Source organism: Chenopodium album, chromosome 3 (assembly GCF_948465745.1).
Source record: "Chenopodium album chromosome 3, dcCheAlbu1.1, whole genome shotgun sequence".
NCBI lineage: Eukaryota > Viridiplantae > Streptophyta > Magnoliopsida > Caryophyllales > Amaranthaceae > Chenopodium > Chenopodium album.
Genome location: NC_137836.1, coordinates 75499830 through 75526004, shown reverse-complemented (window position 1 = coordinate 75526004; position 26175 = coordinate 75499830). Strand labels below are relative to the sequence as shown.

At 30.8% G+C, this 26175-nt stretch overlaps 2 protein-coding genes across 3 annotated transcripts; one reads left to right on the top strand and one right to left on the bottom strand.

The window, feature by feature from the left end:
• The first annotated feature begins 7251 nt into the window (after nt 1-7251).
• On the top strand, nt 7252-10488 carry LOC145617150 (transcription factor bHLH62-like). The gene is made up of 8 exons (XM_081671836.1): nt 7252-8368; nt 8463-8642; nt 8779-8844; nt 8967-9035; nt 9145-9216; nt 9338-9541; nt 9819-9909; nt 10050-10488. Exons 1-8 carry the CDS (start codon nt 7457-7459, stop codon nt 10085-10087), a joined length of 1632 nt encoding a protein of 543 aa, XP_081527962.1. The 5' UTR covers nt 7252-7456; the 3' UTR covers nt 10088-10488.
• Nucleotides 10489-20390: 9902 nt separating this feature from the next.
• On the bottom strand, nt 20391-26053 carry LOC145617136 (uncharacterized). 2 transcript variants are annotated; one of them, XM_081671827.1, is made up of 6 exons: nt 26006-26053; nt 25641-25738; nt 23879-24072; nt 23509-23593; nt 21143-21208; nt 20391-20856 (listed from the first exon to the last, which is right to left on the bottom strand). In XM_081671827.1, the coding sequence occupies exons 2-6, from the start codon at nt 25722-25724 to the stop codon at nt 20764-20766; spliced, it is 522 nt and encodes a 173-aa protein (XP_081527953.1). In that variant the 5' UTR covers nt 25725-25738; nt 26006-26053; the 3' UTR covers nt 20391-20763. The 2 variants fall into 2 exon arrangements, with proteins under 2 accessions (XP_081527953.1, XP_081527947.1); XM_081671821.1 differs by having other exon boundaries at nt 25936-26047.
• Between the last annotated feature and the right edge of the window lie 122 nt (nt 26054-26175).

Genomic DNA, 26175 nt, shown 5'->3' with positions numbered 1-26175 from the left:
GTAAATGTAAACAGGCCCTAAGTACTTATATTCTATATCAAATTTCAAATCGTATTGTCATCAACAGAAGATAATGTAAACCCAATGATTTAAATGAATAGTTCTATACATGCAAAAATTGTAAGATACATACGAAGTATAATCTTTTAGTTTGTGACAATGGAGATTCCTAGATTATCTTTTACGAAGTATTTTGTAATAACAGAAATATCATCAACTATTACACTTTCAACACATATAGCCATATAGGAAACACAAAATTGTTTATTACCGAAACAATAACCTTCATGAAGGCCCTCTTGAAAGAAAAAAAAAAAAAAAACCTTCATGAAGGCATTAAATTAGCAATTGATTCACTTCAAAAAAAAAAAAAAAAAAAAAAAAAAAAAAGAAGCAAGTGATTGCAATATTGTATCAAAAAAAATTATTATAAAATTAAAGCCGATAACCTTCTATTCATCAATTACGTTCAAGGTTCCCGTAGAAGATTGATCACTAATTCACTACAAGTATCACTTACTATGTACTTATTCCCTATGTTCCATAATAATTGACACATTCAATATTTTAGGCCGCTCTACAATAGTTAACACATTATTAATTTTGAAAATGGACCACTGTTATAAAATTATTTTTTTATACTCTATAGGCCCACTGCTTTTTAAGAAATAATAATAAATTAAGATCATCCTCTCCCCATCATGACAACTATTCCCACTTACTTTTTAGTAATAGAGTAATACAAAAGATCATATCTATATCTATACTTAGTATTTAAAAAAGCAAACCAAAAAAGACATATGTCATCTTTCTATTACACTTTCATATCATCTTCTTCAACTCAATGTGCCACATGTCGTTTTATATTTTTTATTTTTAATTATACAATTCTTCTTAACTCTTTCATTAAACATTTTATCTTCATCTCCCCTCTTTAATTCAACCTTTTTATTTTCTCTCTTTGATTTTAGTCCCTCCATCTTCTTTTTCTATTAAGTCTCAATTTAAATTAAAGTCCCAAATTTTTATTTCTTTAATTATGTTTTCAGTTACATATTACACTCATAATTATTTATTGGTATTTCCTCACTCATCTCTCAATGCAATTTTCTATGAACAAGTCGTGCATTGCACAGGCCAGAAGGCTAATTTTCTATAATAAACAAATATATTAAAAGGACCCACTTACATTTTTATTAAACTACGTGTTACCTCCAACGTCCCAAGTATTATAGGACGGAACGAAGGATTATATAGTTATATGTATTGTCTATAATCTAAATACTTTGAGAAATTAAGATTATGAGACTATAGTAAAAAAAAAAAAAAAAAAAAGGGTACGTTTGAACCCTCAACAAAGATTATTTCCTTACTACTAGACTAGGGCCTTGTTCTTCTAGTATATTTTGCTCTGCTCTGCTGAAATTTGTTCTGTCTTGTTATGTTTGAATCTGTATGCTCTGCTCTGTATTGTGTTGGAAGTCCTGCTTTGCTGTACTGAAATTTGCCCTGCCCTGCTCTGCTCTGCTCTGTCCATAATCTCAAAAGAACAGGGCTTAGGTCAATGCATGTTCTTTAATTTTAAGCTAAATTGAATTGAAATAAAATACGGACTAATAAACTAAGTTAAACCGCCTGAACTTAACTAATAAACTAATTACTCCGTAAAAATAAGTCCAAAAGAACAGAGTCCTAACAAGACTAACTCTAGCTTAGTTGGTACGGAGTACTATATACTAAGGAGTAATATACGAAGCCGTTTCTCCTCAAATATCTAGCCTGACTCCAATCAATTGGAAAGGAGTGTCCTCAAAGGTACTATTAGACTTGGCTCGAACCTCAAAATAACATCCAAGTAAAACTCTTTAATAGAGCTAGTGGCATTTTGGAGGTGCACAAGAGCTCTAAATTCCAAGCAATATTGCCAATTATGTCACACCGACCAAAAATTATGGTCAGCGGATAAATTTAATGCAACAACGTAATCTGTCTTAATAGTTATAAGTAGTTCATAGCCTACAAGATTATCATTATCATAATTTCTATATTCAATCATTGACCAAAACCCTACGTTCTAATTTAATGCCCACTCTATTAAACAACCTTTTTTTCATGGCTTTTATGTCTTATCTTGTGAGTTTTGTTTCTGATTTTATATCCTCTCTTGATCGAGTTGGTTTCTATGCTAGCTAATTATTGTTCTCTATATAATTTTATATGAATAATTGCATGATTAACATGTAATCAATCATCTAACAATCAATAGAACAAGGAAATAGTACTATATAAATAAGCATTTTCTTTTTTCTTTGTAAGCCTTCATTTTATTATGTTTCAAGGTCATATTTCTCAACTTTAATTTATACATGTGTAATGTATGCATGTGTAGGCAGTGTAGCTAATACGAAGTCTATAAAATTGTATGTCTTAGCTTAGTTAATTTATTAATGATTATACTACTTTACAAACTTTAACTAAATTAAACTTTTCATTGGCTTTAATTGTCATTATGGTTAGAAAATGATACTCATACCCTATAACCAATATGGATAGAGTATACAAACAAATCTTGGGCTTCAACCAAAAGTTTAAACTCGTGTTTTTTTAATAAAACTTTTAGCATTAGACTTTTAACCAAAAACACAAAAAGATATCATAATTATTCTTACAAATGTAAGTACTATGGTCTTGGAAAAAAAAAAAAAAGAAGAAGAAGAAAAGATTGATATACAACTGAACAAATGTGAGATAGCTCATTGATGATTAAGTGAGTAGCCTTTTTTTTTTTTTTTTTTTTTTTTTTTTTTTTTTTGAAGGGGGAAGTGAGTAGCTTGTATACAAGTATATTATTAGCTCGTTATCCTTTATTCCTTTATATACTAAAACACCATCTTTAATCAAAATCTAAAATAATACAAAGTATTTCGTATATGTGACTAATGCATGTGTATTAGCTACTACTTGTACTAATTTAAAACTAAGTGAGTATTAGCACTAGACGAATGGAATCTAATCTAAGATTAGTGAAATAACAATTTAAGTTTGTTTCATTAAGCCACCATCTTTTTATTTTATTAAGTAGTTAGTAGTTCATCAAATATAAAAATTATATATTGCGTAATAATACCGCAGGAATCAAATATGGAGTAATTCAAAGTGCAACTTACGACTTTAATTTAATTTTAATTTTTATACTATTAATTTAGTGTAGAGAACAACAATAAAACCAAAAAATAAAAGGGGTTGTATACTTGTATTATAGATGAAGAATATTCCTACAGTTTTTCCACAGGGCACGAGAAATTCTACACGCCCAAATTCAAAGTCGAATAAAAAAGTACAAGTGTAATTACGTACCTAAGACTGTGAATAACCGTGTTATAGATGGTTCGTTGAATAACAAGTTTACAACTCATTATTAACTTGGAATGATTTTTCCAATGTCCAGCCTTTCATGCCCACTACAATATCTATGTACCTACATATAGGGTTGGCCAAGTTGTTAATTAAAATGACATCTTTAAGGAAATTAAAGGATGGTGTCTTCCAGAGGAATATGTTACCGATTTTATAATGCTATGTAACAGAATTGAAATTCAATACTCGTATTTTATAATTTATAAGGTGAGGGCACATGACCTTTCGTCCTAGTTTCTAAGGTTGAATACTTGAATCATTACTATAAGGTTGTGATCGATATTAAGATTTGAAATTTTAGGTCTGTGAGAGGTCTAAGAGAAGTAGCCAGGAGAATTACGTATATAATAAAAATATAACAAAACCAAAAAATTAAAGAGTATTTTTAGATTTACCTCTGAGTTTTGAGGCGAAAAAAAAAATACATACTACGGGCCTGTTTTGATTGACTGAACTCAGCTGAACTGAACTGAACTGAACTGAACTGAACTGAACTTATTAATTAGTGATTTTTAACTACGGATTAGTGATCTTTGATTATTTTTAACTAACTGACTATGAAAATTAGTTTAAGTTGTGTAGTACTCTAATTTTCTCAATGAGATTAACATTAGAAATATGTTTCAAAAAAATAGAACCATTTGAACAATGAATTGTATCAATATTATTATTGTTATTATTATTATTATTATTAATTATTGATAATTATTATTATTATTTATTGATTATTATTATTAGTATTATTAGTATTATTATTATTAATATTATTGTTGTTGTTATTATTATTATTATTATTATTATTATTATTATTATTATTATTATTATTATTTATTGATGATTATTATTATTATTTTTTTTATTATTATTATTAGTATTATTATTATTATTTCAATTATTATTGTTATTATTATTATTATTATTATTATTATTATTATTATTATTATTATTTTTGTTGTTGTTGTCGTTGAATAAGAGCTTAAAAGAATGAAATTTGGCTTTATATCATTAGCAATATCATTAGACATAAATTAAGAGCTGAGCTGAACTGAACTGAACTGAACTGAACTGAATTTCAACGGAACAGAACAGGCCCTACGTATATGTTGATTTTGATTTCAAAGAAGACAATAGTTTTAGGTTTACTTTCTTAAGAATTGTGCAAATCCTTCGTACACAATACACATTGCCTACTAGCTTTAATTTGTACATCTAGCTGTCGGCCTAGACAAATATAGTTGAAATTAAGTTGATCATCGACACATTTAGCCTTGATTTGTTAACTTACACGTGGAATTTTAGGCCAAACAATATTTGTGAGATGCTAAAATTCCACACATGTAACCATTTAATAAAATAAAAGTTAACCGAAAGTTAGAATGAGAAATAAGACTAGAGAACATCCAAACAACAACATGACAACACCATAGGTCTTTAGGGTCTAATCTGTTCAGCTTAATTTCAAATCAGTTTAGCTTCAATCAGTTCAGTTCCTAATTTTCTTTCCTCATATATAAACAAATTATTTCAGCTCTATTCAGTTCAATTCAGTTCACCTCCAATCAGTTCAATAAAATCAGAACAGGCCCTAACCTTAGTCCTTGCATCACAATTAACTTAGCCATAACAATGAGAAAATTGAATTAGAAATACTTCTAGATTAGCTAGCAATAGTGGAGTGATTCACGCCACCTAAACATCGAAATAAGATAGCATTGTAAACAATAATTTAGCGACATTTGCGATGATAATTAAGATTTGATTTAAAGTTATATAACTAGATCAGATAGAAGAGAGAAGAAGAGAAAGAGGTTGGTAGAAAATAGGAAGAATTAGACAACGGAGTTTGGAAAGTAGAGAAATCACTAGAGGTGAGGTGAATGCATGCCGTGATACTATGGTCAATTGATTCGGAGTTTATTTTGAGAGAAAAGTTGTTTTTTTTTTTTTTTTTGGATAAACATGTACACTTTTTCTCGTTTTTTCTTTTGTATTCTAGCTAGTCTTTTTTTTAACAAAAGGAGGAGATATATTATTCTAGCTAGTCTTGATTGATGTATGTATATATACTTCCTTCGTTCTTTTTTTTATTGCATCATGAGGGATTTCACGCTTGCCAATGCATTTTTTTAGCTATTAATATCTTCAATTATACTTTTGTAAAAATTATAAAAATTTGATATTTGAAAAGAATATTTCGAGACGAATCTAACTAGATCCCACATGACTTTATTTTTCCGAATGAGTAAATCACAAATGATGGTCAAAGAAGATTAAGTGAATAGTGTAAAAGTCCTAATGGTGCAATAAAATAAAAACGGAGGAAGTAAATTAAATGGAGGAAATTAAGTCCAAGCCATGTTTAGTACAAACCAAATCAACCAATCATACATGTTTAATTTATATATATATATATATATATATATATATATATATATATATATATATATATATTTTTGGAAACACATGTTTAATTTATATCGTAAACTATATATGATGAAAATAATTGAAAAGTATTATGTCATATATGTCCTCATAATCTAGTCAAATTTAGTTGCATTATTAACTAATTAAAGCTTACTTTTGTAATATATAATGCTTGCGTTAATATGCTCAAGGAATGGTAGAAACTAGCTAGTATAAATATCTTGGTCATGTCTCATGTGTGTAGTCATTCATATGGATATACTTTTAGACACTACTTTACTTACATTTTATAGAGAGAGAAAAAAAAAAAAAAAACTTGCGATAGCTTAGACAAGAAATAACTTTTTGCTCTTCGTTTGAGTGTAGCCAAACTTGAGAGATCGACATGGATTGAGTGAACTATGAGAAGCAAAAAGGATATAGTGAAAGAAACTCTATTTTATTTCATGAGTAGTAAATTATGTATTTTAGCGTTCCTAAACAAGTATATGTGTCACGTGACATTCTCTCTTTAAATGTTTTATTCCATACCATACATTCATACATATACAATAAAAATATGCATTGTGCTCAATAGAAGTTTTTGAACACATGACATCAAGTTAATACACTAAAATTCTGATTAGTATCAAACTATTCAATAATTGATGTTATCTCCTTGATTTAAAACATAGATAACTAAACATTTAGGAGACATATCGCCTCAGAGCAGCACCTGAGCCTAAAAACTAGTTGCTGATTTACAATAACAATAAGGTCAAGGTAAGGTAGTTATTTAGGCCCACGAGTCAAAACATATCACAACATTAAGTTTTTTTTTTAAAAAAAAAAGTTAAATATAGAGATGACTAAAATGATGTAATTACCTTTTTTTTCGTGATTTAACACAAAGTAAAATCTTCATTCAAAAGAATAATAGAGTACATAACATCTTCTACAATAAATAATTATAATAATACGACATATGAAGTACAAAGTATAGAAGGGACGAAGCAACTAATAATTAAACCCACAACAAACCCAATACTATAAACCATGTAGGCATGGAAGCGATGCAAACTAGAAACCAAGGCTAAGAAAAAAGGGGCAATTCTTGCAACTTCACCTCTTCAAGTCCTTCACCCGTCTTTTGCGGAGACTAGAAAGAATTCTGATAATCCTTCATGAAATTGGAATGCTATTTATGCGGGAGTCAGTAAACCTTCCTATGTCTTATTAACCAGGTCAAACTTTCCCTTTCATCTACTTTCATAAAACCCACCCCCTTAAATATCCATTTTCCTTTAAAAAAAATAAAATAATAATAAATAAAAAAATTTATTATAAAAGTATTTTAGGCCCCAACTAAACAGTCCTTTTTAATTTCCTATATAGCTCCATTCTTCCCACCCAAATACCCTCCCCCTTTTTTTTCCTCCCTTTCTCAATTCTTCATTATAACATTTCCCCTGTTTTCCTCTGCTTTAATTAATTTTAATTATTCAACCCATCAAAAAAAAAAAATATTTGTAACACTACAAACTCTAACTCACACTCATATGTAAAAACCTTAACAATCCCTTAATACTAATCACAATTCTTGGTTCGAGTTCGAGTTGAACTAATTTTCTAAATTATGGAGAAGGAATTCTTTCTAAATACCGGCATACCGCCTTCACTACACTTTGATCATCCTTTCTCTTCATCCACAATGCCAACATGGCAAGCTTTATCAACCGCAATGGAACTACAATCACCTGATTGTTTTCTATCTACGCCACCACCTACTTCGACAAATGACACCTTTGAGTCTGCCTTAAGCTCCATGGTGTCCTCCCCGGCCGCCTCGAACCCGGCCTTGTCTAATGACAATTTCATGATAAGGGAATTGATTGGTAAATTGGGAAATATTTGTAACTCCGGTGATGTATCCGGTGGCAGCCACCATGGCCTGCCACCGTACATTGGAAACGGTAGTGGTCATCGTAGTGCAACCAACTCGTGTTATAGTACACCACTCAGTTCACCCCCTAAGATGGGTGTGTCATTACCTAATGTTGATCATTTAGTCAATGACAAATTTCCTACCTTAGGAAATTCTGTTGGTTTGAGGTCAAGTTTACCGGCAATGCCCGGTGATCCGGGATTTGCGGAGCGAGCGGCGAGGTTTTCTTCGTTTGGTAGTAGGAGTTTTAACGGAAGAACAAGCCAGTATGTTGTCAATCATAATCACAAGGGTCATAATCGTAGTAATGATAGTAATAACCAAAATACTTATCGATCTAATAGTAAGTTAACAAGGGTTTTAAGTAGTCCTTCATTGCTTAAGGAGGTTGAAAATCAAGGTGATGAAAAACACAAGAATGAGAGAAATCAAGGTGAAATGTGTGGTAATGATCATGGTGAATTCTCTAATTCTAGGGAGAATTCGTCGGTTTCCGGGCAAAACCCGGCACCCGAAAATGGATCAACCAAGAAGAGGAAAGCCCCTGCTCCTAAAGGAAAATCGAAGGAAACTCTGCCTCAATCACCCCTACATACAAACAAAGTAAGTTCATGATCCAAAAAAAAAAAATTCAAAAAATTTAAAAAATTAGAATTTATACTTAGAATCATATTTTGATGATTGTGTTGTGTTTTAGGTGGTTCAAAATGGTGAAGATTCAACAGCAAAGAGAAGCAAATCGGAAGAAGGCGGTGTTTCGAAAACAGAGGAAAACAGAGGTGATGCAAACCAAAAGCCTCCTGAAGCACCAAAGGATTATATTCATGTTAGAGCAAGAAGGGGTCAGGCTACTGATAGTCATAGTCTTGCTGAAAGAGTAAGAATTATTAATACTTTGATTCTAAATTTAGAAAGATTACTAATTTTTCATAGGTTAAGAATTTAATTATATCTTATCATAATTAGTAATTTCCTATGATTGACTTTTCTTTTAATGTTGATTTTAATTTCAGGTTAGGAGAGAGAAAATTAGTGAAAGAATGAAACTTCTTCAAGATCTTGTACCTGGCTGTGATAAGGTGCAATTTTTTTCCATTATAATTTTCATTTGATTTTGTGTTTATTTTCCATCAAAATTAGTGAAAAAAATCAAACTTTTTTTTGGGATTTTTTTTAATAATCTTGAATTTGCTAATTACAGGTAACAGGAAAAGCATTAATGTTAGATGAAATTATCAACTATGTACAGTCATTACAAAGACAAGTTGAGGTAAAATCTAAGGCTTAATTAACACTAATTAATCACATTCAAATTAGATTATAATCAACATTATTTTGCTTAAACTAATTTTGATAATTTTTTATTTTAATTTGTGTAGTTTCTATCAATGAAATTATCATCTGTAAATCCAAGACTAGAGTTCAACATGGGAAACCTTTTCTCAAAAGATGTAAGTTCAACTTTAATTTTTCTACTATCTTTATAATTTAATTCAAAAGTTAGCATATTTTTTTTCCACAAATTTACTTTAATATTGACTAAATTAAATTTCTTTTTTGTGGTAATTCCAGGTGATCCAACCAAACGACTCCTTGCGGCATCCAATGTACCCGTTAGATTCCTTGGCACCAAACCTTTATGACCAACCTCATCAAAATCATCCTTTACAAGATAGCATAACCACCACGGCCCCATCTTCTATGGACCCTTCACATAACCAAAATCATCCTTTACATTTACATTCCCTTGATGCTTTCTCTCATGCCCTTCCTCAGGTAATCATTTTCCTCCTCTTTGTCGCGCTTATTTCCCGCTCATTATCAATTAATAAACAAACTAGAACAATAATAGTTACAGACTTACAGTATAATAATTAATGAGGTTTTGACCTACTGGTTACAACAGAAGATTTGTGTACGATAGTAAATTCTTTTTGTCAACATTAAAGGCTAGGTTTAAATTCGGCAAAAACTCATAATTAAGCTACGTCGAGTAGGATTAAAGAGCAATTACATAGATTATGAGACTAATGAAACAATTTTGATTACACAGCTACCATCATTATGTGAGGGGGATCTTCAAAGTATTGTACAGATGAGTTATGGACAAAAGGAGAATGGATTCCAACAACAACAACAACATGGTAATTAATAATCTTTGTTACTAATAATATGTGATGATTAAAGTGTAATCTATAACAATAATAATCTTTATATTAGTGCAAATTGATGTTTAATTTTAACTTTATAATATTTTGCTAATCTTTAATTTTGTCTTGTGTAGGGTCAAATCCATCACCACTAATGAAAATTGAGTTCTAACCACCAATCATCAATCTTGAATATGATTGCCAGAAGAGAGGGAAGAAGGAGAGAGAGACAGAGAGGCTGCTTTGATTGTATATACAAAAGATAATTGAATTATTTCCAAGGCCATTGTCTAAATATCTAATCAAGAATTTTATTTTTTTTCTTCCTTTTCTTCCTTTTATATAATTATTATTACCCTATTATTATTCAACATAGATTCATCTCTCCCTTTCATATTTTAATTTTTGTATTGTCATTGATTATTTTTTAGGTGTAGTTAGTTATATCTTATATGCTCATAGTATGTATCTCTTGTAATATTCTATGATCATTTTGGTGCAAAAGTCATGGATTTGCACCTCCCAATGTAACATATTAAGTTGAAGAAAGGAAAGGAAAAAAAAATTAGTTTCCATGTTGCTTGTGAAGCTTTTTTTTTTATCCAACCATCAACGATTAAACATATACACCGTATACTAGTAATTGTACATAATTTTATAATAATTTGACCTTTATCATTATTCATAAACTAACTTTTGACTACCGTATGTAATTTATATACATATAACATAAGAAAATATATACTCCGTATTCATGTATAATCTTGTTAAATTCATTTCAATATGTATTTTAGCCTTTTAGGATAACTGTTTTTTTTATATAAATTTTAGCCGTAGTATATAAATTTTATAAATACATTATTAGATATATTACTAGCTATGTTCAAAATTTTACATTGCCAAGCATGAAAAGGTGAATTGTTAAGTGCTTTTGAAATCGAAAGTAGTATATTGTGCCATCTCCATTACGAAGATTTAATGTGGATAATCATAAGTAAAAATCTAAATGATGGGGTTAAAACTTGATTTATTTACATCATGATTAAGCATAATATTTTCTTGATTTGCATAAGATTTTAATGATGCATCAAATCGTGTTAAAGTTGTTGGTTACAACTTACAAAAGCATAATTAAATTTATGTTGTAAACCAGCTGTGATTAGTGGGGCCTTTTTCTTTATTGATTTATTTATACTAAACAATCATAAGCGTGAATAATTACAATTTTACAATGTAAGTTTTCCTGAATTATAGCCAACTCATGACTTATGTCATTTTCTTTTTTCTTTCTATTTCATTCTGTAAAAACTTTTTACTATGTTATCCACAATAAAAATTAAATTAAAAAGAAGCTTCTGTTCTCTTTTTTCACTGCAATAATCAAACAAAATATAAAACAATAATTAAAAAATAATTAATTAATAAATAAATATCAGTATATAATTTAAGGAAATCTTATCCTATAATAAAAATCCCTAAAAAAAATAATTTATAAATTTGGAGCATCAAGATGAATCCCAGGTTGGCAGAGCTGAGATTCTTGTCCAGACCCAATGAATGAAAACAGAAGCTTTAATTATCTCATCAATACTTTACTAAATAAAAAATATGTTAATTGTTTAATTTACAATAATATTCATAAAATTACATTAATTATAAAAAAATTAAAGAAAAAAGTTAATTAAACAAGTGGATTTCAGCTAAAAATAAAAATTAAAAAAGATGCCTTTTTTACCACCTTAAGAAATTAGAATAATGTATTTATATTAATAATGGAGAACTAGTAAAAATCCAGTTTCTTGGGTTTAACAAAAGATTACTCAATTGCAGCCTTTAGCAATTATTTAAAATAAGAACAGTATTATTGGCCTGCCATGGCAGAGTTTTAGATTAAATTAAGTGAAAGATGCTTTGAATTTGTTGGGTTTAATAATTAAATTTTAATTTTTAACAAAAAGGGGTTAATTAATGGAAGAGTTAGGTTTAATAATAATTATATTAAAAAGAAAGGGGAGTAATAGTAATAATGTTTCAGGTGACAGCCTTGTGTTGATTGGTTTATAAACCAAACCAATCATTTAGTAAAACCGTGTCTGACATTTAATTCATATTATAATCTTATGACTTTAATACTTGTCTTCCTTTTTAGCTCTATTAATCTTAATGGTGAAGGAGTGAGTAATTTGACATGCATGAATGTATCATGTACTTGTATGTATTATTGGGCATTAAATCTTCAAATGTTTGGTTATTTGTGGTGTATGCACATTTCCTTTCTTATGTTTATTTTATGGAAAATCATAAATCATATTATAGTTTGCTTGTACGAACTTGTTCACTTCACTTTAAAAAAAAAAAAAAATAATTCGGTAAAATAAGTTTAGTTAAGCAAAATAATCCAGTTCAAAAAAAATCAGTAACTTTAAAAAAATAAATCTTTTATAAAATCAGTTTCCAATTCAGAAAAAAGTAATTTCATTTCAATAAAATTCATTTCAGTTCAGTAAAAATAATTAAAATTCGGTAAAATTAGTAAAATTAATTTAAATTTTAGCAAAAATAAGGTAAAGTGAAAAGGCCTACGTAAAATTCAAAATACAACTCGTTTGATACGTAATTGATTTTGTTTGTCGCTTTTTTTTCCTTTTTAATTGAAATATATATATGTTTGACTTTTTCAAGTTATCAAATGGAGTTACATATATTTATTATGTAATTACTTATATTGCACAATTATTGTCTAAGTTATCCCTTTCTTTCTTTATTCACTCTTACCTCGGCTCACCCTTTAACTTTCTTTCTTTTATCATCCAATAACTACCTTTAGCATGGCCCCAAGGCATCAAACATATACTTGTATAAATGTGCATAAATGTATTCATATATATGTGAATCAATATTTATGTATTTTTTTTTAATTTTTTATTTTGGTTGGTAAGAAGAAGAGTCCTATTAGACCGCAATCTTTTTCTTTCGTTCGAAGTTAATCGGCTAGGTAATTTTGAGAGTGAGGGAAATGGGTAAGGGAATCCCTGTCCAAAGTGCCACTAATAGGGTTTAATCCTACAATCTCTTAATTGTGAAATATAAACTTACCCACACAAGACAAAGCTTTAATTTGCTCTGTATATGTGAATCAATAATACAAACTACGATATAGGGTAGATGCAAGCAAACTCTTTTTCATAATCCGTAAGTAGATTGATATATAGATTACTAATTCTAATGGCTCTAACTCTCTAAGTCTTCACCCTATCTGTCCCTTTTAACTTATGATTAATTATATATAGCTAATATAACAAAATTAGGTATCCAAACAAAGTACATTATCATTTACATGTTTAATAGATTAGTACATTATCATTATATTTGTATCAAATTAGAGTCACAAAGCATTATTGTTTTGTACTTTGTACTTCTATTATTTTGATAAACACCATTAATTATAAAGCCTATGAATTATTGCTCATAATGTGTTGCAGAGGCTTTAACTGATTGTCTATAATGTCTTTGACAAATGTTGTGCTTATTCACAAATTTGTTTATAGGGCCAATTAAGTCGTTTCTTAGTCTTATAATGTGTTTTATAATACAGTACGTAATATATATCTTGATCAACATCTCCAATTTGAAACTACATACTCGTACATAACATTCGTTTATAAACCAATTAATCCAATAACGTTTAAAACCGATTATTAATCAAATAATGGTTACGAGTTAGATTTCCTTCACTTAAATAATTTAAGAGTAATCCTTAAGACTTAAGAGAAGGGTTTCTTAAATCTCTTAAAAAGTTTTGGTCTTCCTATAATTAAATATTTGCTCTTTCCTCTAATATATCGAACTAATCGAAGCTAAGTTAACTTGAGGTTTCATTTCCTTAATTCAGCCGCAAATATAATTCATGAATTTGATTTGTTACGCCAGAGACCTCGATTACAGTGATAAGCTTCCCATAAAATAAAAGAAGATTATAATATAAAAGAAGATTATAAAATAAAAGCGTCCTCTTGTAATTAATTACGAACTAATTAACTATCAAGTAATTTTTATCGGGTAAAAAGCACGTTATCACTATTTCTCTTGGACTAGTTATTAATTTAGCACAAATGCACAAATAATAATTCTATTATTTTTTGTTTATTATTAGTCTTCCCGTCAAAAAAAAAAAAAAAAAAAAAAAAAAAAAAAAAAAAAAAAAAACTATTAGTCTTTTTAGAATAATTTTAACTTCGGATCAATTTGATAATTGAGAAGACGATGAAGAGTGAGGAATTACCGGATTAGTAATATTTTTAAGTATCAACCATTCAAGATAATTAAATTTGATTAGACTCTTATATGGAATCGATTATAATGAGTTGATCAAACGTTGCGAACTTAAAATTGTAACAAAAGAATGTTGATCCATCTCTGATTTATTGCTAGTTGAGATTATTCATGTTAATTTTTCCTCTAATTTTTATTTTATATTTTCAAGGTCAAGCTACTTTTAATATGATTAAGATTTTTCATAAAAAAGGACATCTCGAATTGTCTTTTTCATGTTAGATTATGTTTAACATGAAAGTTGAAAACCATCAACTTGGCAGCACACTGAAACAAAGAAATGATTAACAGTCGTAGTTGAAGAAACCTTTGCCTTTGCCTGCCTGCTGTAAAGACCTACTTTGTATTAATTAAATTTTAATTATGAATTTAATAATTAAAAAATATATCCATCTGTATAAAAACAAAATTAAAAACATTAATTTTTGTTTGTAGAAGGGTTTGGGACACGAATAATACCTACTATATATGGTTGGCAAGAGCATGCAGTAAAGTTTGAAAATTATAATTTTTATTAAATTATCTCAAAGTTAGCTTATCACAAGTTGATGTCTAATTGCTTATTATTATGATCTTATTATAGTAAGTGTAATCAAATCTTATGATAATAGAATTACACGTGAAACAAAATGGACCGTAACTTGTAATTTGTGGTCATTTTTATGCTAATGAACTTACCTTAGGCGGCTTAAATTGGAGGTTAATAGCTTAGCTTCTAGCTAATCTTATAGCCCACCATTGATAATGTAGGTGTAGATAGATAGAATTGATTTAGGGCCTGTTCACATTTACTTAATTTCAGTTCAGTTCAGCTCCAATCAGTTCAGTTCAGTTCAGCTCTTAATTTCCCTCTCTCATAAAATATTCATTTCAGCTCAGTTCAGTTCAGTTCAGCTCAGTTCAGTAAATATGAACATGCCCTTAGGGGAGTGGGCACTTGGCCGAGTCAATGGCGTTATCTTAATAATTTTACATTCGTTAATGATATGATAACTATTCAATTACAACAAAACTTACTTTGAATATAGTTAGTTGTCGCATTATCCAACCTCGTTACATTGTATAATAAACTGTATATCGAGTTTGTACCACTCCAATCCATATTAGTCTACGTCAACCATTTAAAATATTTTTTGAAGGGATAAAGTAAGTATAATCCATTCAAAGTAAAAGAAGGAAAAGGGAAAGGATGAAAAAAAAAAAGTTGCGAGCGTCATTTGGAGTGTAGACCGTGCACAAAAAGCTACGATATTCGGGGAAGAATAATAAGCTTTTAGAAGTTGGAAAACCACGACTTCCTTTCCGCTAACATAAAAAAGATTCTGACTATTTTATAAAGTCGTTGACACACTTAATTTCAAGTGCCAATCCAAGGCAGAAATTAAAGTTAGGAAATTTACTTGCAATATATTTTCCAATTAATTCCAATAAAAGTTATATCTTTATGGACAAGGTTAGGATATAACTATATAAGAACAGCCCGTCTTGTATGTAACTGAGCAAACCGTGTGACCACTTAAAAAAAAAAAAAAAAAAAAAAAAAAAAACCCTATAAAATTGCCCAAGCAACCCTGATTGAGTAGCCGTTATAACATTGACGAGGTAACCCCTTTAATACTGATCAGGAAACCTCTATTACACTAATGAAATAACCCGTATAATGGTGTGGCCAGCCACATATAAAAATCTGTGTTATATTTAGGGGACTTTAATTCTTAAAGTTCATCTAGAACACTATTGATGGGATGTTCGAGTGTTGGATCTTGGATGAGTTAGCAAGAATGAGTATATCGTACATATAGAACAATTGAGAGCTTTATTTGTCTTAATGTAATATGCATAGTTGTATAATATATGAGTCTATGACTTAAGAGTCTCCAAAATATGAGAACGAAGTGACATTTTTTATTGAGATTCTTAAATAAGTTTTCAACTAATGAAGATTGGAGTTTAAAATTTATTTTCTTAAACAAATATTGGATTCTAACATTAGAGAAAACAAAACAGATACAAAAACGTTATGAGATCCAAATAAAGTCACACTTGTTAGTAATAATTCTATATATCGCGTCAAATGATTTCCAAACAAACTAAATGACATTCACATTAGATGAATTTAAAGGAATACATGCAACTAGAGCAAACTCTTGGATCTCCCCCCTTCAAAAAAAAAAAAAAAAAAAAAAAAAGAGCAAACTCTTGGATATCAAATGATTCAAATTCATAAACTACAAGTATATTAATTAATTTCCATGCAACAGAACATCAAAATTGCATATTCTAGGAGAGCCGTTGTTCATTGAAGAAAGTTCAAGAAAGAAAGTTGAAGTACATCTTGATTCCATTACCAATCAAGATAAATTTGTTTCATATATCTAGTTTTGTCACTATCATCCGTATTCTCTTAGATGGTAGATTTTGACTAGTTAAAGACTTATAGTCTCTTAAATTTGTATTGAAGACCTACATGCAAAGTCTTTGTGCTCTATTTAATGAGCCCGGCAACCCAAATAAGGAGGAAGAGAGTTCGGTCCACTAATAAGCCCAAAAGAGGTCTATGAGGTGGTACCTTCTCTCTCTGATGAAGAACAATCACAAGCGCACTATAATGGGGTTTCTACCTACATCATACACCCTCCGTTTCATAATAATCGCAACACTTTATGTAGATTTCATAGCAGCATCGCCATCGTACAATCTATTTATCTTGAACATTGTATGTAGCTCTTTAAACGGATGTACTTGTTAGATCATACATTGATATGGCAAATTTACTCAAAGGCTGTGTATCTAATGATCCGACCCAAAATAACTCTTTGTCATATCAATAATTCAATATGATCGGACCATGATTCTATGAATATAATGTAAAAAGCCAATATGATAGATTTACTAAAAACCTACGAATTACAAAGCAACAACTGTCCAAATTCAAATTCAAACAAAGTACTACTTCGTATAATCTTGATATGTCCTAGCACATAAGTCATATCTCTTTATTAACCTAATTGAATAGCATTACTTCTTTGACCTTTCTTCAGATTAAAGTTTCATACAATTCTGCTTAATCATCTGGAAGCATTAAGCATATTGTTCAGTTAGTCATTTCAAGGGCATTAATCACCCACATTAAAAGAAAAGCATTCTGACTAATATAAGAAAACATTACAACTTTACCAATAGCATGCATGCATGCATGCATTCATATCTGATATCTAGCTCCAATAATGTATGTAAAGTTATATTCAAGCTATTAATAATTGTACATTCACCACCACCATCATTTATCTAGACAGAGCGACAACCATAGTATTTAGGGTATGTTCTCTTCAGATTATTTTCAGTTCAGTTCAGTTCAGTTCTTAATTTCCCTCTCTTATAAAATATTCAGTTCAATTCTATTCAGTTCAGCTCAGTCAGCACAAGCCCTTAGTACAACGAGTGCATTCATGTGTGTAAGAGAATTTAATCACCCAAAATCACATTAAAGTAAACTCTTTCTCAAGATAACAAAATTTAATGTCATCTATTGTATGCTATACATCCGTCGTATACATGTTTTTGAAGTTTTTATTTGAGAGTGACGCTTGGGAAAAAAAACGCATATGAAAGGTAAATTATGCATGATATAATTGTAATGTAATTGTCTTAATCAGAACCTGGAAAATTAAATTCATGTAGTCATCTCAAGAAGACAATACAAAGCTTGAAGTCTCCGCAACATAAAAGTGAGAGATTACTTTTATCAGCAAATAGCATCAAAGAGAGATCTAAATATAGCAGGGCACAGATTGAGACCCTACATTAATCTACACATCTAAGTTTTGGTGGAGTCTAATTTATGTTCATTGATATGTCACATAATTGGGGTTAAAAAATTTCTGAGTGTAAAAACTCTTGCTATAAGTCTATAATATCGATAATGTCGTGTTACTTTCAAATAATCGACTAATACATACTTCATATACGACTATACGAGTACTTTGTTACCCATAGTCATTTTCATTTTTTGAAATTTCGTGTTACGGGTTTGTGAGAAGATAACACCATAACAACGACGAATTGTGTTATTTGATGTTCACCCTACCATTTTTGAAGTCTAATCGACTAATCCTTCCTTTTTATTGTGTCCTGTTAGGCACGTTTCTTGTGCAGTAGAGAATATGAAAGTGGGGTTAAATCCATCAAGTTATTCACCAAACTTAGGCATTTTATGCTCTCCAACTATAATCTGCTAGTTACATCAATGTTTTCTGCAATTTAAAGCTTCCCTTTTACCTTTTTGTTAAAGTCAATAAGTTCAATTGAGTTTCTGGCTTCAAATCTGCCATGCAATCCCCTAAGCCCTAACATCTAAAAATTCCCTTCAATTATCGAAATCTATTGTTTGATAAACCTTTGCTGTGCAATATCGATAATAAAATACCTAGCTAAGCTTGGTCTAGTGGGAAATATTCTACCATCCAAACTTTGAGGTTGGGGGTTCAATCTCCACTAAAGTTACTTTGACTCTTTGAGGGTGGGGATCCCTTACCCTTTCCCCTTTAATCTCAAAGTGGCTGACTCGTAAATACATGACCAAAAAAGCCGTGAGGTTGAGGTTCGGCCAAGGTCCATCTCCTTACCATATAAAATATCTATAATAGTACTTCGTATGTAATATTCAGGCTACGGCTGTAGATATCTCAAAGGTGGCAAACTTGCCATTTTGATTGAGTTCGGTTTATATTATGATCAACTAATGAGCCACTCGATCTAGATTTGGGTTTATGTTTTATATTAAGGTAATTTGGGAGTCATATGTGCATTAATTGCAGTGGCAGAGCTAAAACAAAATCTTAAAGAGGGCTAAAAAAATTGCAATGGTGGATACAGTCACATACTTTGTATGTCTTAAGGTCTGTTCTCATTAACTGAACTCAGCAAAACTAAACTGAACTCAGCTGAACTGAACTGAGCTGAACTGAAATGAATATTTTATAAGAGAAGGAAATTAGGAGCTGAACTGAATTGAATTACAACGTATGAGAATAGGCTCTAAGTTGGCAAATTCATAGTATAATTTTCTAAAAGTAACAAGGACCAAGGCCACTTTAGGTCTCATTAGCCACCCGACCTTGATGTATTGTCAACCAACTTATTATGATAGCCCGATACTCTGTAATAAGTAGAACATGTTTTGTTTGTCTTATTTCACTTATTTTAGGTGTAGTTTAGTTGAGGAAAAATAAGTTTAGATAAGGAATATCCAAATACTCCATACATATTACAACGAACTAAAATAAGTTTTAATAAGGTTTAATAAGTTTAATTGTTTAGATAATTACAAATTAATTCAGATAAATAAGCTTTGATGGTTAAAAATCTGGCAAATAAAGTACCCCTTATACATTTATTTTTATTTCATGTTAGTTTAAATAAAAATCAAGTCCTATAATGTGGACCATAGACAAACTTTGGGTTTTGTGGCTAGGTTCAGAGGTGTCAAAATCACACTCGACCCAATCCGAAAAATATTCGATTCAGATTTTGACTCACGTTGACATAATAATTTAACATGACTCAACTTAAAAAATTTACCCGACGTCATCAGATCCGATTTGAACATCCGAATTGACACCTATAGCTAGATTTAGTAAGCCTGATCGTGTTTGGTACATCAATATACTATTTCAACTTCCTTTTGATGTATGTAGACTATGTACATCCCTTCTACTGTTGTTCTCTCTTTTTCGACAATCAAGATCCTAGATTTCAAAAGGTTTAACCACTTCTCGAATTCATTCCTCATATGCTTATATTTGTTCTATGCACTTATACATTTGTACTTTTTGGTACTGTTTTCCATCTTACGTTCTTACCCTCTAATCCTCTATCATCCCACAAATTTGCTTTATGGAACACATAAAGTATACCTTAGTCTCTCTCTCCGTAGAAATTCAAATGTAGAAACATACCACATACTCTGTACTAGACAGGTAGTAGTTTTTTTTTTACTTAACATGATTTCTTTTTGGCACATTTGCTAACAAATACTTAAAATATTATCAAAAGTTAACTATAAAATATATATATTGAAACTAATCCAACAAATCTATTACTATATTTCTTTATGCTTATATGGGACAACATAACAAAAAGAATATGTAATAGAACACATTAGGCACCATAAATGGCTTTACTTTTGTCCAACATAAGATAGATTTATGGCATTTGGTCGTATCACAGCAAAATCCAGATATATGGCCTTTACATGAAATTCTTGTAGATGTATAATTTAGCAATATTTTCATCAATGGTACTAAAAGAATCTAGGAGTTTCCCGGTTTTCTTGTAGATTGCATGATGAAGATACAATAGTTAAACAAGTCCCATACTAATTAATATTTATCCTAGATGAAAAATCTAAATGGACTTTTTGATAAGATTCCATGACCACAGCAAACAGCATACAGATCTTAAGTGAACTTTTGTTGGTACCGAATCTGCATTCTAGAGCATACTACCTCAAGAGATCTATCTGGTTCGTGATTTGGAAAATTTGGGTCTTGAAGCTTTCCTTTCCAACTTTTCCCTTTTCTTACGAGTCTTTTCGTCCTCCTCTTCCCCCTGCAAACAAGTTGTCATAAAGGAGAGAGAGAGAGAGAAATTGTTATTCCCATTGACATTATAGACAGCCGCATACAATCTCATAGTAGTAGAAATTAAGGAGGATAGAAATATAACTACTAATACATGATGGTCTATAAGTAAAACAATATCATAGCCTTTATTTAAGTGGGAGAGACCTAATGTGAAAATAACTCTGGACAGAGGAAGTATATAATCTACTGTCATTACACAAAAAAATACTCCGTATATACCATTGCTGAAAACTGCATAGAAAGGAAGGTACCTCAGAATTGTGTGACAGGAAGCCTTTGATGAAGCCAGAGGCTTTGTAAGCTGCAAATCCTGGTATCTAAATGGAAAATGGGCAAAGTTGCTTAGAAAGGATACATTGTAACAGATTACACATAAGCTGTCTATGAAGTAATTGCTGAAATACACAAAAGCTATATATGAAACTCTGGAAACAGGGAATAAGCCAACTATTTTGATAGATATTAAACTTTGTTGAAGCATAATTACTCAAGTTACTATGTCACAGAAAACAGCAAAACCTTAATCTGAAAAACGCCATGGAAAAATGACTTTACCTTGTCATCTCAGGTTCCATATCCCGTCACAAACAAAACCAGCATCAAATGAATCACTTTAAGAGTCAACATCAACTTAATTCTAAAAGATTTATCCTTGTTGAAGTTCCTCTTTCTTTTCAACTTATGTTCTTAAATGACTGAAAGACATGTTTATACTCACAAAACTTTCATAAATTTCAGCCTTTTTAAAGAGATGCACACAATCTAAGCGATCACAAAAACATTCTCACATAGGTAAAAAAAAAAAACAAAAATCTTCAGATTAACTTCAGTCTCCATTCCAAGATATGTTGATATGAAAACAAAACAATTGTTCTAAACTTGCGAAATTCACAACATCAATATTAACATCAATCATGTATTACGGAAACTATGAAAGCCGCTGATCCTAGACATAAGCTCTAAATTCTCATCACAGTTTTATCAAACAGTTTGAGTATAACACTGAAAAGGGTCCCTTAATTATCTATGTACATCCGAAAAGGGTAAAAAGTATTTATTAATATATAATGAGAAAATATCAATCAATTCGCAAGAAAAGGATTAGGTATGAGTCTTGACTCTTGAGAGAAGACGAACCTGATTGTATTAATGTATTATACTTTCTAAAAAACATTGAAAAAAATTATTTGCAAGAAGCCAAGAATCATCAAATTTTGTCACTTTTTATCTGATCGGAAAGAGTACAAGCTAATTCTCCATAAAGACGTGCAGCATATCTGAAGACAAACACTAAATTTTTTCTCTTCTATGTATTTACATCCCTAAAGCAATTCAATTAGCTGAATAGAGCATTAGTCAAATACCACTAATCCTTTCATAGACTGCTATAAGCCCACAACTGGCAAAGTGAAATAAGACCTCTAAATGAACCCAACTACGGTGAAGAAATTAATTATGCTGAAGACAGACAAAGAACTATAATATATTCTTTGTACATCCTGAGACCATGAGCATCAAATGAGAGAAATTTTTTGATACTGTGCTTAAGTTTATCATCATATATGATCCTGTATTTGACTGAGTATTTCAGTTGACATGAATAAGTCATGTCAGAGTCAGGACTTAGGACCTGTAAAATACCCACCAAACCACAGGGTGGAAAGGGTGGTTTCTTTTGGTGAAGCCAAGAGGAAGGCCCCAAAAACAAGAAAAAACTAGAAACTACAGGGTGGAAAGGGTGGTGCATCCTGAAACTTTTGGTCACAGAGTCTTGAAACTTATATTGCCTAGGAGCTGAACTAGCGTTAAAAAAAAAAATTTAAAAATCTTGTATTTATAGTTTGAGTCCTTTGAGAAACCTCATATGCTCCATTGAGTGGGAAACAGCCTTTTCAAAAAGCTGATCACATAACAATACGGTCATGATGGTGTCTTTTACAGTATGTTTGGACAAAGAAAGGGGGGGGGGGGGGGGGGGGGGAGAGGAAGGGGAGGGAGGGGAAAGGGAAAAATGATGAGTTTTTCTTCCAAATCTCTCAATTGTTGGAGAGATCAATTTCTTACAATTTAATTCCTCCATTTCTCTCCCCTCCAATTCTCTTCCTTCCTCATTTGTTATCCAAATGAAAGATTCTACATCCCTCCATTTTCCTTCCCATCCTTTTCCTCCATTTCCTTCAATCCAAACAAATGGTTAATATTTATTCAAAGCTAAGGAAAAAAGGCCTACTCAATTAGCCATGATGAAATACGGAGTACAAGACTTGAACAATACAAAATCTTTTGGATAATAGGATTCCTACATCAAAATTTCCTTTCATAACTATGTTCTACATCACTATTGTAAACACAGCTTAAACTATGCCAGATCTGAAATTTTGAAGCTGCCCAGCACATGCTACACTAATAATACCTTAAATAACAAGATGAAGATGTCCCAAGCTATGTTTATCAACATCAAGGTTTAAACGGATCAAGAAATATAAGGAGCTTAGTGAGTTCTGTCAAGCACAAAAACACAAGAATGAGAAAACTTTGATTTCTACCACCTCCTACCAAAACACATTAACAGACACTCACATAACGCAAATACAAAAATCAGGGTGATAGGGCTTACCACTAAATATGCATACCAAAATTTGTCAGAGATGAGCGAGGCAATCTGAATGAAACTTGTAATGTAGATTATGTCATGCAAATACCTGCAATGCATAGTTTATATTTATTTTAGGGAAAGTTCCTTTTAAACATCTGGAACTAGATTATTTAGCAAAGATAAGAAAAATCGAAAAGCCATTTTGTAATATCACAAACAGGATTTTTATCTAGTCATTTGTAGAAAATTATGGAAATCAGATTGTAAACATAGCACCAGAGCACACTTCATTTACTTTTAATTTTTTTGTTTGTAGGAAAGGGGGGTACATAAACAAGAAGAAGAAGCAAAAGGTATTAAACTGAGAAATGAAGACATACTGTAACCATACCCACAAACTCCTCCGGTACTCATATCAAAACCACCATCAATAAGCTCGCCATCATTTGTGTAGGCTGGTTTGGCCATACTGGCAAGTTGTTTATAAGGCATTGCATAAGCCAAAGATGTCAATATCAAGCCAATCCAGTGCTTCCATGTGAAAGAAGAATAATAAAAAACCATCCTCACCAAAATGTAAACAACCTGGATGATGAGAACTATATTTGTTAGATTATTGCATCAACAATTCTCTCCTTTATTCATTAATTGATCAACAGAAAACTCAAATGAAATCATTGAATGAATAACTAAACAAGTAATTAAGAGACAAAGCTCCACAAAAGAACGAGGTACAAGCTGTACAACCTAGAAAGGGGAAGAGGCACGGCATACACAAAAAGAATAATGTCTAGTATTATGGATTCTGCACCTTGGTCACATACTTACAAGCAGAAAAGAATGATAATTTAAGGTAAAAATTAATTCATTAATTAAAGCTGAAGTGGTGGCTTACATAATTTGGAGCTTGAGGCTACAACTCTCTCTGCCCTCCTCCCATTCATTTACATTCGACACGTTCCCTAAGTAACAAAACACTATTCAATACCTACCTACTCCCTCTGCCCTCCTCATTTATTTACATCCGACACATTCCCTAGGATGATTATAGTCATTGTCTTGTTTCAAACAAGTAGCTGCAGTTCCAGACTTCCAGCTCATTCCTCCGGATGATCTGGTTTTTGTCTTCTTCCTATTCTGGCATATTGAATGAGCACAGGTGCTCTCCCCTGGTTTTTTATATCTATAGACAGGCAGGGAGCAATAGTTTGATTTGGAGAAGGGGAAAAAATGTTGTCTGAGGCTGAGGAATAGGTGGATATGGTGTCTACTTATGAAGTGCAGTTATAACCATTGTAAGTTTACACAAAGCTTTGCATTTTAACAATAAGTACTGACACATAACCCCTGTTGAACCGTTGATGCACTAGGTTCATATGAAGTTGGACAAGGTGAGGTTATATCATAGCTAAAGATATATATATTATTTATTCTAATTGCTACTAACGCCACATTGTGTAGATAATTTCGGACTGAGAGTAGTGTGACATTTTAACTCAAGTCGAAAGCTTTTCTAGCAGGGTGAAACACCAAATACTAAGAGTCCACTGCAGGGAATCAGGGGTCATAATCCATGAACAAAAGTTTATCATGAAAAGACGAAGCTCCCTAGAATGCAATTGCTCTTCAGAACACTAATGAAGAATTAGCCCACATATGTAGGAAAAGTAGTTCTAGAGAGAAAAAAATTGAATCAACCAAGCAACGATGTCACAAGAAACAACTATAATGAAACATAACGAGTATGAGGAACCATTAAGCATGATATTTCAAGCAATGCTAGAATCAACACCTCGAATTGAACGGAACCTCTTGAAAGGGAAAGATTCAAGTATCATGTAAATCAAAATTATCAAACGGCAGGTTGTAAATTTGATGACTTCATGACTCTCAATAATATTGATAGAAGACGCATTATATAACGAGTTCAGCTTCAATTTACAGCTAAAATAAGTTCAATTATGTTAAACTACAGATGAATAGAACAAACCCTTAATACTGACTAACCATGAGATAAAGAATTTACCAAAAATGAAAATATTAAATCCAAACAAATTGATGATTCCTTCTAATCAGAACATCTACAATTAGTGGTAATAAAACAATCTAAAACAAGAAAAAACAAAAATTTTAAAAAGAAATTAGGAATTTACATTACACCCAATAATCAGGCGAAGAAGATTTGACATATGACGAGCATTCTCTTCCTTTCTCTTCTTAGCACCTTGGTTTGCCATCTCTCTTGTAAATCCTACAACACAAATCAAATACAAAATTCACAAACCCAGATTACATAAATTCTTCAATGGAAGATCCAAAGTTTGTCATATGATTTAAAGCAACACAAAAACAAGATGAATAGTTTATAATTTTTATCGAAATTAATCTGAATTCAAAAAAATTTGAGGTAAGCAATGAAAGAAAGAAACTAAGAAAAGTATAATCTACCTGAAGACAAACTTCAGTTCGATTTCTGGGAAAAGTGAACACTTGAAAAATGGTTAATTACAAAGACTACCTATTTGCGTCGGGTTTTCTTGCTCTGCTCCGAACTTCAATACGAGGGTAAGAGTTTTGGTTTGTCCGTGAAAATTTGTTAACTATTACTCCGTACTAAAAAAATACGAAGTATAGCATAGTAATTTTTACCCTAATAGTAATTGTCTGATTGATTAGTATCAATAATCA